The sequence below is a fragment of the Gastrolobium bilobum genome, unplaced genomic scaffold, assembly GCF_033153095.1.
Source record: "Gastrolobium bilobum isolate Gb01-03AN ecotype WA unplaced genomic scaffold, APGP_CSIRO_Gbil_v1 utg16124, whole genome shotgun sequence".
In the NCBI taxonomy this organism is placed as follows: domain Eukaryota; kingdom Viridiplantae; phylum Streptophyta; class Magnoliopsida; order Fabales; family Fabaceae; genus Gastrolobium; species Gastrolobium bilobum.
This window is the reverse complement of record NW_026896110.1, coordinates 32,888-51,179: the sequence shown is the minus strand read 5'-3', so window position 1 is coordinate 51,179 and position 18,292 is coordinate 32,888. Positions and strand designations below refer to the sequence as shown.

At 33.4% G+C, this 18,292-nt stretch overlaps 2 protein-coding genes across 2 annotated transcripts; one reads left to right on the top strand and one right to left on the bottom strand.

The window, feature by feature from the left end:
• Positions 1-9,351: 9,351 nt before the first annotated feature.
• Positions 9,352-11,340, top strand: LOC133297832 (uncharacterized). Its single transcript, XM_061497040.1, has one exon. It carries the CDS (start codon positions 9,352-9,354, stop codon positions 11,338-11,340), a length of 1,989 nt encoding a protein of 662 aa, XP_061353024.1.
• Positions 11,341-14,318: 2,978 nt separating this feature from the next.
• LOC133297837 (abscisic acid receptor PYL4-like) lies at positions 14,319-14,940 on the bottom strand. Its single transcript, XM_061497043.1, has one exon. The coding sequence runs from the start codon at positions 14,932-14,934 to the stop codon at positions 14,320-14,322; it is 615 nt and encodes a 204-aa protein (XP_061353027.1). The 5' UTR covers positions 14,935-14,940; the 3' UTR covers position 14,319.
• Positions 14,941-18,292: the final 3,352 nt, after the last annotated feature.

Here is an 18,292-nt window from a genome sequence, read left to right as displayed (position 1 = left end):
TTCCACAATTACATATATGCATACACAAACAAGTAAATCACATACACAATTTAATTATTAGTAGAGTTATAAATGAGTCAAGCAATCTATCAGGAGTTATATCAGGAGTTATGGCCTTGACCGAATATATTTAATAAAATAAAACAAACTTGTGTTTCAAAAAATCTTATTTAGAAAGCATGTTGTATACCTACTTTTATAAAGTTTAAGCCTACAAGTTCACAGGTTGGTTTATATAATATTATTTATTTTAATTAAAATTATATAAATATTTATTGTCTATATATATATATATATATATATATATATATATATATATATATATATATAATATTTTATATTTCAATTTTGATAGTTAGACCAAGGCTGTACCTTTTAATTTTTAAATATAAATTAGATCAAACTCAAAATATTTTGCATTAATATGATCTATATATTCAAGTCAAAATTTAATCCAACTCACCTCATTTATACCCCTATTTACTAGCAATACAATCAATAAAACAAGAAAATCATATGTAATTTGTCAAGTTAATAGGATATTACACTAAACTACTTGGTATGGTATAACTTTAATGAATATTTAATTCGAAGTATATTTTATTTTATTTTTATTTTATCTTTTATTTTTCGAGCTCATAGCAAACTCAAACTTAACCCAAACTACTAGCTTTTTATGCATCACTCACCGAATGTATCATGGATCAATTATTTCTTTCTTGTCCTAGATAATATATTCAGCCGAAACATCAATCAGCTGCCTATATATACCGTACTACGCATAATTTACTGCTTCTTAGTACTACTTCTAATATAAAAGCAAAATCTATACTACTTTTGTTTTTGTCAAATCCCCTTGAATAAGGATAAATTTAGGATTTTATAACGACCTTAAATGATAAATCTTAATTAAATATTTAATTTAAGGATTTAAATGTCATAATTAGATTCAGAGCGTGATTTTGAGTATTTTGACTGTAATCATGACTAAGTTATGAACAATGCGTTCTGCCGGATAATTTGCAGTCTTGTGAATTAACCGGTAGAGTTTAAACGAGCAAAATGATTTTAAAGGCATAATTTGACAATTTTGACGCCAAATATGAGTTTAGAACGAAAAATTGTATAGTCTGACACTTTCTGTGAAATCTCATGAATAATGTTTCTATCGGGTATTTTGTACTGCTGTTTAAGCAACCGGTAGAGTCCAGAAACAAATAATTAATAAAATGAGAATAAGAAAGTCCAATATATGCCAAGCAAGTCAAAATATACCCAAGAATGATAAGTTTATAAGTTTTAAATGTCGTATGCAAACAGTTAACAAATAATGAACCACAATGCATTTCGTCAAAAACGGTGCAGAAACGGTACTGTAAATTAAGAATATTGTTCCTTAGGAAATAAAAATTAATGTAAATGAGTTTAGAAAAATAAAAATATGTTTGTAGCTTTAAGTTAGTTTCGGGTCAAATTAAATGAAAATACGCAAAAGAAAAACAACCGGTAAAAAGAGCCACCTATGCATATAAGTCCAATTCACCTAAGTAATCACTATTCACATCAACATATCTCTCTTCTCTCTTGAAAACCCGAGGAACTCATCAACAAGGGGGGGGGGGTTAGGGTTTGGATTTCTTTCTTTGATTTCTCCATCATCAATCCTCCAAATCCAAAAGTCTATTACATGAAATTGCTTGTAAACCACCCAATGAAGCCATTCCACCTCTCCATTTGAGCTGATTTTGTTTGTGGAGGGAGATATTCACCCCCCCCCCTTTCGGTTCACTATTCATCAAAGGTGAAAAATGGAGCTTTTGGTGGAGCTTTGCTTGGTGAATGTCTTTTAGGCTTTGGATAGTTGATTAGAGGTAACAAAACTCTAACCTATGATTTTAGTCTTGTGATTTATGTTGTGAAAGTTATGAGCAAATTTGGAGTGGGAAATAAGTTAGTTTAAAACTTGAATTGAGTATGTATTATGGATGTTTTGGATATATGAATGTAAAATAAGCATGTGTATATATGTAAAATTGGAAAAAAAATCCCATGGTGTTTGGTCCCCTATGCCACGGCCTTGATAGGGTTATTAGGGGAGGATGTGTAAAATTTTATTAAATGTATTGGGAAGGTTTAATATGTTTGAATAACTGGAAAAATTGATGAATTAATGTGAATGATAAAGTGAAAAAAATCCTAGATCCTATGTCTCTAGGTTTCAGCCTTGATGAGTGAATTTAAGGTTATTGTGCAAATTTAATTGACATTATGGATATATATATATATATATATATATATATATATATATATATATATATATATATATAGTTGCAAAAATTAAGTGAAGAAAATAATTGAAAAAGAGAGGAACCCTTTGAGATTCTCTTATGGATTTCGGTCTTATAGGATAAATTAAGGATGATTAGATTATGTTTTATTTTGTTAAGGTGTTGAGTTTTCAATACATGAAATTAATGAGATTATGAAGTGAAATGGTTTGAAAAGAAATTATGGAAAAATATCTTGATTCTCTAAGTGTATGTCCACGGCCTTTTAAAGAAAAATGGCATGATTTATATTGAAAATTCTCAAGTGAACACTTGATTAAATTAAAGAACACGAGCGATTATAAAATGGTCTAGACTTGCGTATTGGCATAGGATTGGCAAAAATGTAAAGAAACGGAAATAAGCGAGAAAATGCATGCCTTATGAAAATCTAGGCATGATAGCATTTTATTTATTTGAATTTTGGATTCTTTCTCTAGGTGTACCTAGGGACTGAAAAGGATCGGAATCTCTTGAAAATATATATGTAACTTGTGCCACAAGTAAGTGTTTTGGTAAAGCTTCAAGAGGTATGCTCTATGTTTAAGGAGTCTTTTCCTGCTTGAGTGTTCCACCATGGTTAGGGAACTATGGTTGAACTTTATGACTGTTGTTTGATACTTTGTATAGATGCATTCATATAGAGTTATTTGATAACATCATATGACTTGTTCTGATATGATCTCTGTATTAACGTATGGTACACTGATGTCTTCTTGGGGTTTCCCTGAGATTGACGATGTACACCTCTAACATGTTCTGGTTCCGCTTGGGGTCCTCCCTTGAAAACACGTGCATTGATTTCCGCTTGGGGTCCTCCCTTGGGAATGACGGCGCACGCTCTGATATGATATGGATATATGTTTTGTTCTGTTTTGATATCTGTTATATGTGCATTGTATATTCTGTATCTGACTTTCATGCAGGAGTGAGCCAAGGGTATGGAGAATTCTCTATAAACCTGGAGCTTATTGAGATTTGTAATCTCACCCCTCTTTAGGGACATATTTTCAGGTGCCCAGGTTCCCGGTGAGTCCTCACTAGGTAGGGACGCGACTCGTGGCTGAGACGTTGGGACAGATCAGTCTTTTGAGTAGCTGTAGGCTACTAACCTTTTGAAGTGCATTTATGTTATTTTGTATTTTCGCATTTTGATGGATCATGATATTGATCCTTCATTTTGTATATGGCCTGTATATGTTTTGTACATGTCTGTCAGTTTGATGCATGTACATTTAGGTATTCAGGCACGTTATATGATGATGTATTATTCAGTTTATGACTTCGTGATTGGATTGCATGTTGATTAGGTATAGTGGCACAGAGTCATATTATGCATGCGTCCATGGATAGGTATATGATTATATTTAGATGTCTGGCACCTCTGAATTGATATGTTGTATAAACTGTCTATCAGAAACTCTTGTGAGTAGGATTGGAAAATCCCCATTTGTCTGATTTACAGAGGTTACTCTGTCCGATTTTCGTCTCCGTCAAATAAGAATTAAATTAGAAGAAGTATGCAATGTGATATGTCATCTGAAAAAGGATTAAAGAAAAAGAAAAAATTAGCTCGTATTTTCGTAAGTTAAGTCTTCCGCTGTTTCTATTTGTATCATATGTATGTTAATTGAACCAGCTCAAAACAGAGATGTTACAAATTTAGGCACTTCAATGGAGGTCTCGTGAAGTCAAAAGAATGCAGAAAAATCTAGTCTCGCATGACGTCAAAGAAAATGGCAACGTTTATGTACCACTCGTTTTTGGTGCAAACTTAACCACCTATAGCCCTATTATGTTATGCTATATAGAGGGACAAGGAACGAAGAAAATGCAATTTCCATTGAGAACCTTCTCACTTCAAAAGTCTGTCCTTGCCGGGGAAAATGTTACCTCTTTTGGCAGGGATGTGTATACATGCACTCCACATAAAGTTTTGTCGCTTGCAGTATCTAAAGAGTCATTTGAAAGAAGAGAAAAAAATTTATCAGAAAAAAAAATTTAGGAATATTGTAGAAAAAAAAAATTCCTACGTAATTATTAAAAGGTGTTCAAAAGACCAAATTTTTTTCTGAAATATTGAGTTAATTTTATTAATGTTGTGTGTTAATTTTTCATCCTATGAAAAAAATTCCTACGTAATTTCACTCGTTCAATGATAATTTTCCTCCATCAATTTTTTTTTTTTTTTTTGTGAACTCCTCAACCATTTTACATAGAAAAATAAATGATGAAAAAAAATAATTTCTCAACCATATTTTTAGTTCACCTCCTATTAAATAGGCAAATAATTTTTCCTAACCCATTTTCTTAAGAATTTTTTTTTTCACCTCCTACCAAACACCCCCCTAAAGTAAATTGAGTTGTTTCTTTTAAGTTAAAATATCATATAATTTGCTTATATAAAATTTTTATGTCTATTTTTTTTTCATTAATGAAATTCAATTAGTATTAATGAATAGAAAGATAGATACAAAAATTTTATATTATATAAAATTTTAACATGATTCATTTTCATGGTAACTTTAGTTTATGTTTTGCTGTCTTGACACGACGAATTTTGTTTTTTCTACTTTTTAATCTCTCCTTCTAATTTTTTTATGGAACTTAATCTTTCTTTTTGTGATCAATTTAGAGCGTCGAGCTCTTCCTAAGTAAGTCAAAACAATCCGATCGATTATTTTCCTAAGAAAAAAAATTTCGATCGAGAAAATAAAACTAGAACATCTATATTACTTTATATTATTATTTTTAAATACATATATTCTAACATATCTTTCAATTTTTCTGAGAGTTTGCTTTTTCTGCGGTCACTGCAGATAAGTTATCTACAGTAAGTTCAATACGAAAATGTTTTGGGACAAAAATCATGGTATTTTTATAATTTTAATTTATCTCATAATTATTATAGTCTTTATAATTATAATTTTTTAATTTTTTCAATCCCAAAATGACGTCGTTTTGAGAGTAAATACAGATAACTTATTTGCAATAACTGCACCAATATTTTTTCCTTTTTTTTTAAACAAATAAATTATAAAAATAATATAAAAGTTTTGATGTGAAAACGTCATCTCACTTCTTGTTAATATACTACACATTCCCAACCCATATGCATGTTACGAAATGGAGGTTACTTGTGTGATCCTAGATCACATGCTCCCTTAGTTAAATAAGTTAAATAGGGGGTAAAATTGAAAAACAGGTACAAAAACAAGGGTAAAATGAAAAAGTTATGTGAGAGAGAGCACAAAAAATTAATATGGTTCGGGACGATATTAAAATTTTCCTACTAAATGGCCTTTGATAGAGGGAAAATTTAAGACAAAAATAAACCAATTGATGAAGATAATATTGTATGAATAAATGCTTAAAAAAAGCCAAAAATAAGTAAACAATTTATATTGTAGTTGGCACTATCGGACAATTGCCACATGACAGAGAGTCAGTAACCCAAAAGAAGAGAAAAAGCGCAGGATGCAGCCATGCATATTGTATAGTCAATTTCAGAATGTATGAAAAGAAAGCCATCAGTACTCATCGTGCACCCAGAAAACAAACATGGAATTAGAGAGTAGGAACAGAAGATGGCCTGAAAAATTAAGATCATATAAAGAATGGTAATTCAATTGAATAATGATACATGCCTAGACAGCTTATTATATAATTAGAAAAAGCTCCCGTAAGTGAGAAAGTTTTTAAAGTATGTAAGTGAAAGTAAGTTGATTTAAATTAAAATATCTTTATAAATTTAATTTTTTTAAAAGACAAAAAATTGTTGGATATGGCTCATAGTTCGTATTCAGATGAAGACTCGTGTTGGCGGGGTTAGCAGAAAGTCAATTGGAGTCTTATCTTTTTCTTAATAGTTTGGGTTTGGGCCCATGAATAGTTATTGTTAGGATTTTCTAAATTTTATTTATATTTTGAAAATCGAGTGACTTGTAATATAGTATAAACAAGCTGGACGTAGTCTACATTGAGTGAACATGATAAACTTTGTGCTTCCCTTTTCTCTTTTATGTTTCCTCGATCCGTGTAATTACTAATTTGTGAGGGGAGAGGTTATACTTACTACATATTTTTCTTACTATTTCTTACTATCAAATCTTAACCGTTGATTTCTGTCAATCTAATGGTTATAATTTATTGAAAATTAATAAGTGAGATTCAATAAATTATAATCGTTAGATTGACGAAAATCAATTGTTAAGATTTGATAATAAGAAGTAGTAAGAAAAATATATAGTAAGTATAACCTTTCGCATTTGTGAGTGTCAATTTTCAACAAAAATGTCCTGAATTATTTGTGTGATAAATCTATGATTATTATTTCGTAAGTGTAGTATGTCTATGTAACAGTGATTTAGCGAGATAAAGGTGTAGATATAAGCTCAACAAAAGAGTCATTATAAAGAGGTATCAAGTCAAGAGAAATGTGTAGAAGACATTAGCTCTTGTGGTATATTTTGACAGAGTAATAAGAAGGAGAATTGATTTGCAAAAGATTCATCCTCAATAACAATGAAGGCTTTTATAGATAGAAAAGATTCTCTAATAATAAAAAGGAGAAATAATCGTTTTTGTTCATATGGGCCCCACGAGGTTCGGAACAAATATCATGATCTATGTACTAGGAGTGTGAATAATGAGATAACATTTGTCTCTATTTAGATGCAACCCCTGTAATAGATCTCAATGGCCAACCCAATAAATTGAGCATGCATCACCCGTCCACAACATGTTATTATACAATCTCTTTTCTCTTATAATTATTTTTATGGTTTTTGAATTAAAATCGAATCAATGGTTACAAAACCATAATAACTGAGAACGTTGATTTGATTTTGATTTAACAACTTTAATTTAACAACTATAAAAGTAGTTATAAGAGAAGAGAGGTTATTAATATAACCATGTTTGTTTTTTTTCTATAGTAATGCATAAAATAATATCATTTCGCGACGAAATTCAATGTCTTTTTGAAATTATAATTTATTCCAAGGTTATAACAGTTTTTATGATTATAATTTTTTAATATTTTAACCAAAAATAATGTCTTTTAGGGAAAATGTAGATAATTTATCTGCATTCATTGTATAAACATTAAAACTATATATATATATATATATATATATATATATATATATATATATATATATAGGGTTTAGTGAGTGTACAGTGACTGGATATAAAATTTGGTCCAGTGGACTATGTTATCCCGAGAGAACACAGTTATAGTAAATATTACAAGTATGCTTTCCTGAGAGTACACCATTATAATATTTAGTGTACTATGTTCTTCCGGGAGAATATAGTGCACTGGACGGTCCAGTCACTGAATATTCATTTTTTCCATATATATATATATATATATATATATATATATATATATATATATATATATATATATATATATAGGGATATGATCCTTAGATACCGGTCTCAAATTTTGAAATTTGACACCAAATCTCAACCTTTGATTTTTGCCAGTCAACGGTTATTATTTATTGAGAATCAAACTTATTAATTACTGTCAATTCCCAATAAATGATAATAGTTGATTGACGAAAATCAACGGTTAGTATTTAGTGTCAAATTTCAAAATTTGACACCGGTATCAAAGGATCATGCCCTATATATATGTATGTGTGTGTCTGTGGGTTTACATTTCTGCAGATGTTGTATGTGCAGCAGCTAAATACTTGTCATATATATACGTGAAAGTATTAAATGTGGAGAATCATAATCGTACACCTGTCATTACTATACGTAAAGCGGCTGTAAAAATAATTTTACCCCCCCCCTCACACACACACACATATATATATAAATATATGGATAGGATCCTTTGGCACCGGTGTCAAACTTTGAAATTTGACATCAAATCTTATCCGTTGATTTTCGCCAATCAATGGTTAACATTTATTGGGAATCAAACTTATTAATTAATATTAATTCTCAATAAATGATAATCGTTGATTAACGAAAATCAACGGATAGGATTTGATGTCAAATTTTAAATTTGACACCGGTGTCAAAAGATCCTATATATATATATATACATATATATAGGAAAAGAATTTCTCAAGCAGCTTGAGATAAGTTTATCTCCGGCTACCCCTGTTATGGACCCATATGATGGGCCCATTAAGTAGTAAGCCCAACAAGGGGCAATCCAAGATATGGATTGGTGCTAGTCAGATCCTACTAATCTTAGTGTGTCAGCACAGCCTATCCACTTGGTGTGTCAGCATAGCTATCCAAACTATCTACAGGTAACCTCTATAAATACCAAGGCAAACCCAAAAGGTACACACATTCTCTCTCTCTTTGTTATGTTGTCACTGTGCACACACACACCCCATTGGCTAACGCCACTATAGTATTCTGTGCACAATGATCTCCTTGACTCAAGGGTATCTCCCTCATAGATACCTTGGAGAGGGCATCAGATCCAATATTAACGTACTAGCCTGACTGGGCTAGACATCTCTGTCTCAAGGACAGAACATTGGCGCCGTCTGTGGGGAATTCTTTTCTCTGAATTTGAATTTGAAGTTCCCACCAAATCTGACAAGGGATGGCAATCCAGACGAGGAGCAGTAGCCAACAGCCACCCCCAAACCAAAATCAGCCGTTGGATTCAGTCGTTGAGGAGATAAATCAGCCTCATAGTCAGATCGGAAACAACGTGGATTACGATCATGTCCAGATCGAAGACGATGTTTCGGACACCGCTTCAAAACCAGCACCCCGAAATGGGGGAGCTACAGCGAATGTAGCTCCAATAAGGAGCAACCCTGCCCAGCATCCTGGCGATCTGGCTGCACGCGTCGCTCAATCTGCCGATCCAGATACTCGGTTGGCCAACAACGCGTTAAACGCAATTATGAAATGAGTAGCAGCCTTGGAAACCCGTACAAACTTGCAACGGCAACAAGATTTCAGGGCTATTCGAGAGGAAAATAACAGAGGGATGCAAGACCTGGAGCGGCGATTAACACGGCGGACTGCGCCAGGAATGACCAATTTCGAAGGCCAGCCTGCCTATGGTCGAGAAGGACCTAGAAACCCGGCTCAATCATACCAAGTTCCTCATGCAGAAAACCCTGGTAACCTGGTAAACCAGGGGCACCAGGTCACTGATGGCCAGGATGCACAAAATCATCAAGCACATGCTGACGGTCAGGAGGGCCGGGTTATAGCTCAGTATCAACCGGATCTTCAAAACATCCGAGGACGAGTAGAACCTGGCAGATATAGGAGGAAGTACAGCAGGGGGCAGTATAATAATAGCTCATTCACTACTGAAATATTAAATGTTGTCTTCCCAGAGGACTTTGACTCGGCATGTTTACCGAAATATGATGGGAGCCAAGATCCGCAGGTGCACATAGATGCCTTTGACACGGACATGTATATTCGGGGAATTGATGAACCTCTCATATCCCGAATATTTGCTGTAACATTGACGGGGGCAGCACAGGCATGGTTTTCAACCTTGCCTGCTAATTCCATCGGATCCTTTGAGGAGTTCGGACAGAAGTTCCTGTTGAATTTTGCAACCAGCAAGAAGCATCCAAAGTCCGAGTTCGCTCTTAGAAAGATACGACAGCAACCTGGAGAAACCCTCCAAAAATACCTTAACTGGTTCAAGGACACTGCACTGCAGGTCCCAGGGTTGCAGGAGAATGTCCACGTCCATCTCATTGTCGCAGGTCTGGATGGTGGATCCAGACTCGCCAAGTCGGTCTATAAGGACCCAGTAAAGACATTGGAGGAGTTTAGAACTCGCTCGAAGAAATACCTTGAACTAGAGCAAATGGAGATTGCAAATGCGCAAGCTGATGAAGTCAACAGAACAAGCCCGAGAAGGAGGAGTCCACCCCTGAAGGGAAAAGAACGAGTTGACAGTAAGAAGAAGGATCAGCGCCAACGAATCCCGGACATGAGAGAACGCATTGGAAGGTACGATAAGTATACACCCTTGAATGCGTCGCGCTCTCAAATTTGGAGAGAAGTAGCCACGACAGAGATGAAAAAGGTGGAGAGACCTCGTCCCATATTTGACAAAGGAGGATTAGATAAGTCCAAATACTGTGCCTTTCATGATGGGCCAGGCCACACCACTGATCAGTGCTGGGATCTCCGAGACGCGGTGGAAAAGTTTGTAAGAGACGGTAGATTACGTCAATATGTGATAAAAACTCAAGGTTCCAAAAAGAACAAAAGGAAGTTGGAAAACAGGAACCGAAGCAAAAGCCCCGTTACTGACAAGAAGAACAGACAAGATAAGAATCAGAAAAATGATTCCAACTATGATGAATTCCCTGAAGCGAAATTTGATTGTAATGTAATTAGTGGAGCTTTGGGAGGTGGAAGAGATACTGTAAGTGCTAGAAGAAAGTACTTGAAAGAGGTACTCTCCATTCGTGATCGTCCCAAGTTTAAAGAAGACTCAACCAAGCCAGATCCACCTCTGTTATACTTTACCAAGGAGGACATGCGCGGGGTGCTGCCCAGTCATGTTGACGGACTGGTAATCGCAGGGACCCTGGTAAACTGCCGGGTCAGGAAGATTTTCGTGGATGCAGGAAGTTGTGCTGACATCATACTCTGGGATGCTTTTAAGAAGATGAACCTGGATGAAGAGGACCTCAAACCTTGCAGAACGACGTTGGTAGCCTTTAACGGAGAACATACGCCTCCTAAAGGTTACATTGATCTCAGGTTAACCCTGGGAACAAAAGAAGCGTTCAGATCGGAACAGGTTAGGTTCATAGTGGCTGACTTCCCATCAGAATACAACATAATGCTGGGAAGACCAACTATACATCACTGGGACATGCTGGTTTCTATAAAACACCAGAAGTTAAAAATAGTGAGCAATAAGAATGAAATAATCACTGTTTGTGGAGATCAGAAGGAATCCAGAGGTTGTTACTTTGATACTATTAAAGAAAATGAAGGGGGACGTTCGAGCCCACCCCGAATTTATGGACCCATATGATGGGCCCATTAAGTAGTAAGCCCAACAAGGGGCAATCCAAGATATGGATTGGTGCTAGTCAGATCCTACTAATCTTAGTGTGTCAGCACAGCCTATCCACTTGGTGTGTCAGCATAGCTATCCAAATTATCTACAGGTAACCTCTATAAATACCAGGGCAAACCCTAAAGATACACACATTCTCTCTCTCTTTGTTATGCTGTCACTGTGCACACACACACCCCATTGGCTAACGCAACTATAGTATTCTGTGCACAGTGATCTCCTTGACTCAAGGGTATCTCCCTCATAGATACCTTAGAGAGGGCATCAGATCCAATATTAACGTACTAGCCTGACTGGGCTAGACATCTCTGTCTCAAGGACAGAACAACCCAAAACTACGTCGTTTTTTTTATTTATTTCCTTATATTAATTGATTCACCTTTGAATGGTTATGATTTCCTTTTTCTCTATGTTCCTTTATCACCATTGATCCATCTTTGTACGGTTATGATTGAGAAACGATAAGCCCTATATATATATATATATATATATATATATATATATATATATATATATATATATATATATAAGCTTGAGATAAGTTTATCTCTGGCTACCCCAAAACTACGTTGTTTTATTTATTTATTTCCTTATATTAATTGATTCACCTTTGAATGGTTATGATTCCCTTTTTCTCTTTGTTCCTTTATCACCATTGATCCATCTTTGTACGGTTATGATTTAGTAGTCGGAGATAAGATTATCTCAAGCAGCTTGAGAAACGATAAGCCCTATATATATATTTGAGATAAGTTTATCTCCGGCTCCCCCAAAACTACGTCGTTTTATTTATTTATTTCCTTATATTAATTGATTTACCTTTGAATGGTTATGATTCCCTTTTTCTCTCTGTTCCTTTATCACCATTGATCCATCTTTGTACGGTTATGATTTAGTAGCCGGAGATAAAATTATCTCAAGCAGCTTGAGAAATGATAAGCCCTATATATATAGAGAGAGAGGATCCTTTGACACCTCATCTGAGAATCGTTAGATCAAAAAAGATCAATGATGTCACATGCTTATATATCAGAGTCGTTGATTTTTTTTATCTAACGGCTCTCAGGTGTCAAATTTCAAATTTGACACTAGTGTCAAAGGATCCTGCCTCAATATATATATATATATATATATATATATATATATATATATATATATATATATGACACTTTTTAACCTTAAAAAAGACTCACCTTATATTAATTTAAAAAAAACGAATTTTACTATTTTTTTTCTCTTTATCCTTTATCTTTATTTTTATTTTTTGATACAAGAAAAAGTACTAGAACATGTCACCTAACATAACTTCTCACACCCCTCACCACTAACCTCATTCTAGTGGCTTCTTTATCTCTATTATCTCCACCATTCATCGCCCTTTTGTGGGGGTAAAATTATGGGTGAAAGATTTCCATCTACTGATTTAACTTAAGTGAAGGATCTGTATATATTGCACTTTATTTGAACAAATGATAGGGAAACGCCATAAGTCAACAAAATAAAGGGTGGCTAGACAATGCACTGCACGAGGATCATTAGGAGCATCTCTTTCTCTCTTTCTCTCGTGTATATGTTAACTTATTAGCTCCCACTTGCTCGCCAACTTGCATAAACCGACGACGTACTAGTGACTATTCAAACAAACAAACCAACCCATGCTGCCCGACATTTCTTTTCTTCGTTTTTGCTTCCTTTCTATTTGATATCTCTCTCCATTGAATTAAATAAAATCATTGTGGCTCAACAACATCAATATATGATAATATTATTATGCTGCAACTTGCATGTCTTTTGCGCAAATTGACAAGGACATAGTTTGGAACTCAGGGAATATACATAACTTTGAAAAGCCCAAAAAAGTCATGTTACAGCCTAATACAGCTAGCTGTATAGTATTTTATACTATTCAATACGCTTTTCTCTATCTAATTCAATCCAATTAGCTTTATTCATAGTATAAGCTAATGTCAATTTAGTAAGCCCAACTTGAACAATCATGTTCACGGAGTGAAAGTTAAGAATATTTTTTTGTATATATAGAGTTCAATTACTTCTTTATTAAGTTTATAGGAATTTAAAAAACTACTAGCCTTAGAAGGTCCGCGCCTGAGTTGTTATACTTATATATCTATTGCATAGTTTACTAGTTTTCTTAACAAAATAACTAAATAACATAATAATCACACTGCATATTACTCTATCTATATAAATGTATAATTATTTAAAAGATTTTTTTTAAAGAAATATTCTACCAACTTTATAAACAAAAATAAGAGAAACTTATGCTCCATACATAATTTTAGTCATGCAAGATAAAAAGTGAAGGCACAAACACAATACAACCCATACCTCAAGTTGCATTAGTTACAATATCATAGCCATCGTCACATTCGCCTTAACTTCAGGAAGCTCAAATTCAAAAGCTCTCTCTCTCTCTCTCTCTCTGCATTTCATGTGGAAACTTATAATTCACATCACCACTAGCCAAGTTTATATGTAACTAGCTAATAAAGTAATAATCAATTTAAAAACAATACAAATTAAACTTGTAATTCAATTAATTTATCAATCATATAGTCGGTGCAATTCTCCTCACACGTACATAGATAAACATCTATCATAACGTTGACGAATATATAAAATTATGAATATGCATTATAAATTACAACAACTAGGGTTTAAAATTTATAAAGATCAACATACATTTCTACAACTTGTCTTGGCCATATGAAAATTACAATAATGAGAACAAAGATTACACCAATTCCAGAAATCCTTGTTTCATTTTCATTTTCTCAACAAACTCACACAACCTAACAATAATAAGCAAAAAATATATAACAACTAAATCACTAATATTACATTTGAAAATTTATAAACGTAAAAATCAAAATCAAAAACCAAAAAAAAGAAAGAAGAAAAATTTAGGGCAAGTTATCGTTGATGCGATCTCGTTGATCTCGCCAAGTTTTCGGCGAATCTCGCGAGAGATTGAAGGTTGCACCGAAGGATGGTGTCGACGAACACGCAAGTGTCCTCGGTTGTGTTTCCCGGCGGCACATCAACCACGTAGGACTCAACGACCACCGTACCGGAGCGGTGGTTACCGTCGGCGTCGACGATTGAGCGGGGGTGAAGGGTTGTAACGGAGCGGTAGTTGGCGAGGCGGTGATCGCCGCCGATCATGCTGAAGCTGATGACGTGGCGCTCGTCGTCGAGGATGTCGAGGCGTTCGGTGCTGACGGCGGCGGGGAGGCCGGAGATGACGCGGACCTCGCGGAGGGTGCCGACGTCGCCGTCGCCGAGGATGACGTGGCAGCTCTTGACGAAGTTCTTGTAGGCCTGGGGGTTGTCGAAGCGGCGGACGACTGACCAGACGGTGGAGACAGGGGCGGCGATCTCCTGGACGACGGCGGAGCAGCACTGGTTGGGGGAGACGGCGTGTGTGTGATGACGGGCCACGGCGTCGGGGACGGTGGCTGTGGTTGGAGGAGGGTGGTCGTGGTTCATCCTTTGGAGGAGAGAAAAGTTTGAAGGGTTTTGTGGCATTTTGTGTTTTTTGAGGTTTTTTTGGATTTGAAATGTGAATGGTTTGGTTTTTTGAGAGAGGAAGAATAAAATGAATATTTGTAAGAGAACAAGAGAAGTTAACTGAAGTTGGAGGGGACCAGATTTCAGTTAATTTTTTTTTTTTTTTAGTTACAGGATTATTTATATAGCAAGTGAAGGGGTTTGGTTAGATTTTCAAAATCAGAAAAGTTATTGAAGTTCATGTGGGATGATAGAGAATATAAAGAGAGAGAGAGAGAGTGAAGGAGTTGGGTTGGGTTGGATTTTCAAGAACAATAATAGATTTTTACAAGTTAAAATATCATTAACCCTTTCAACAAAAATAAATAAATAACATTACCCAATGATTCATCATATATTAAAAATGTTTAAATTAAAAAAAATTCCTTTACTTTCTTCTATCATAATTTTTGTTTCTCTCATCACAAAAACAGTCAAATGTCATAATTTAATGTTATTTAAAAGGGCAAAGTGACAAACACTAATCTCATGTGAAGGACAAATAAATAACTCAATCTTATGTGAAAGTGAATACTCTCATATCTAAATTAACATAACAATGTCATGTTGGGGAAGCATAAATGTATAATCACACAAAGATGAATCAATGATGATAAAGATAAAAGAGAAAAAAAAATATGGGGATAGGTATTTACAAAATCATTATTGTTGATATTTTTTGTATGGTTAGAATTTTCCCTAATTAAATGGATCCTTGAAGTCATGTCAAGGCCAATTGAGTAACTAAATCTTCAGGAAATAGATCCTCTCATATTAAATAAAACATGATAGGTCATTTAAGAAAATCACAACCATCCAAATGTTAATTAACGGTGATGATTATTTGATTGTGTAACTACATATTTCAATATTTTTTCTCTCTTCCTTTGTCAACATCCATCCACTTTGTATGGTTATAATTTTTTCACATGTTCATCTCATGTTTTATTTAATATGAGAAGATCTACTTCCAAATCTTCTCAAGACAAATATGGAGTATAATTAATTCTATAGAAAATAAAATTAACTATTGTTTATTATTATTATTATTATTATTATTATTATTATATTTTAAATTTAGAATAAGATCTTTTGACACCGGCGTCAAACTTTAAAATTTGATGTCAAAATCTAACCGGTGATTTCTGCCAATCAACGGTTATAATTTTCGCTAACCAAACTCATTAGTTAATTATTAATTCTCAATAAATAATAACCGTTGATTAACAGAAACCAAAAGTTAGAATTTGGTGTCAAATTTCAAAATTTAATTTGATATCAAAGGATGCTACCCCATTTGAATATATATATATATATATATATATATATATATATATATATATATGTATATTTATATTTATATATTTTTGAGAATAATATTTCTCTCGTAAGATAATTTGATCTTTGCACATACGTACAAGTGTAGGGATTGCACTTTTTTTTATTGGGTCTCAACTCTCATCCATTCTCATGCATAAAAGATAAAATTATCTCCTACTTACAAGAAAAATATTAATCTCTATAAATTTATATAATGTAGGATTCTAAAAATAACTTAAAATGTGTTTAATTACTCAAATTCTTTCACAACTTTACATCCGTTGAATATAATTTTACTCGGACATATACACAATATGACCAGTACATAGCCCATGTTGGAAATATTTTAATTTTCTTTTACTGAACAATAAATCCTAAACGAATTTATAAGAGTATACTGTATGTATGGCACTATGCCCTGTGAAATGAAAACACATTAAGGAAAAAAAAATAAAAAAAAATGCGAAACAATTATTCACATCGCCGGAAATGGCAGTCTAGAAATTCCACAGACAAGAAGGCTCGAATAAATACGATGCTATCAAATAGATTTATTCAAATGATCAACTTGCAGGATAGGTCGTAAGCTGTGAGATCAGCTTAATTTTTTTATACAGAAAATCATGAAGAAAAGTTAACATTTATTAAGATTTTAAAATAGTTATCTAAAAAATCAAAGTTAATTACTTATTCATCTAAAAATATTGAAAACCGTAGTTATTCTAACAATAGCTTTGACCAAAAATTATTTAGCTATGTAATAATTTTTGGTGTTGAGTTTTGCAATGTTATTTGCTTATAAAAACCAAGAATAAGTTTTAAATTTTTTATTCTAAAAGACTTGAGTGTTTTATTACAATATTACACGGCTATAGATTATTTTGGATATTATCGGTCAGTTTATTGATAATTTGATTATTTCGATTTGAGCCAGGTATAATTACATGAACGATTTTATTCTTCCTATCAAGTTTTAACAATTGTATAAAACATGATACATTTTTTTTAAAAAAAAATTGCAAAATATGATTGTAGTTATTAATCTTATATATAACATATGCATGCCTTACCCGCCGCACACCGCTTAGACGCTTACCTCTTTTTGCTACAGTCTAAACGCAGCCTCATCATCTATGTGTATGCCTCATTTTGCATGAGACCTTTTTGTCGCTTTAACGTGATGAACCAAACTCTTTTGTTTTGTTTTCGTGTTTTTCTTTGTTCAAAACTTCAAAGTCTTAAACTGTGCGTGACCATGCCAGTGGCAGAGGCCAAATTCACATTTTGGACCCATTTTTTGTGCACGTGAGGTGAAATTGATACCAACATGTGTTCCTACTTGTCTATGCCACTGGTTTATTAGCTACCTAGTTGGTATGTTAATGTAATGGGACCATACATGTGAACAAATTCACTTTATTGCTTTATTTTCTTTCACATTTATATATATATATATAGGGAAAAGTGTCTATACTTTTAAATTACACAACTTACATCCTTTCACTCTCACAAAGAGGTAGGACCCACAACTTTATTTTTTTTTGTCAACTCTCTCTCCTCCTTTATCTATCTCTTTCTCTCTCTTAAAATGACACAACTTTACATCCTTCAAAATTATACACACTTTTCCCATATATATATATATAATATATATTTTTATTTCTGTGCATAATTTCAGGTTGAAACATACGAGATAAAGTACACGGAGAGTTTCATGAATGTTGTAGATAAACCCAATTGTAATTGATTGGTTTAATAAAACCAATCATGATTAGTCAAAAAGTCAATTTCTGGGAGAAATTCTCATTTCAATATAAACTAACTTATCCCAATTGTTATCCAATTTGTTTATTTTTTTTTCTTTAATGTTTTCAAGATGAATGCAAATAAAGATCCACATTTACTCTCAAAATGATATTGTTTTGAATTGAAAAATTAAAAAATTATAATGATAAAAGTTATTATAACCTTGAAATAAATTATAATTAAAAAAATATCTTAATTTTCGTCTCAAAAT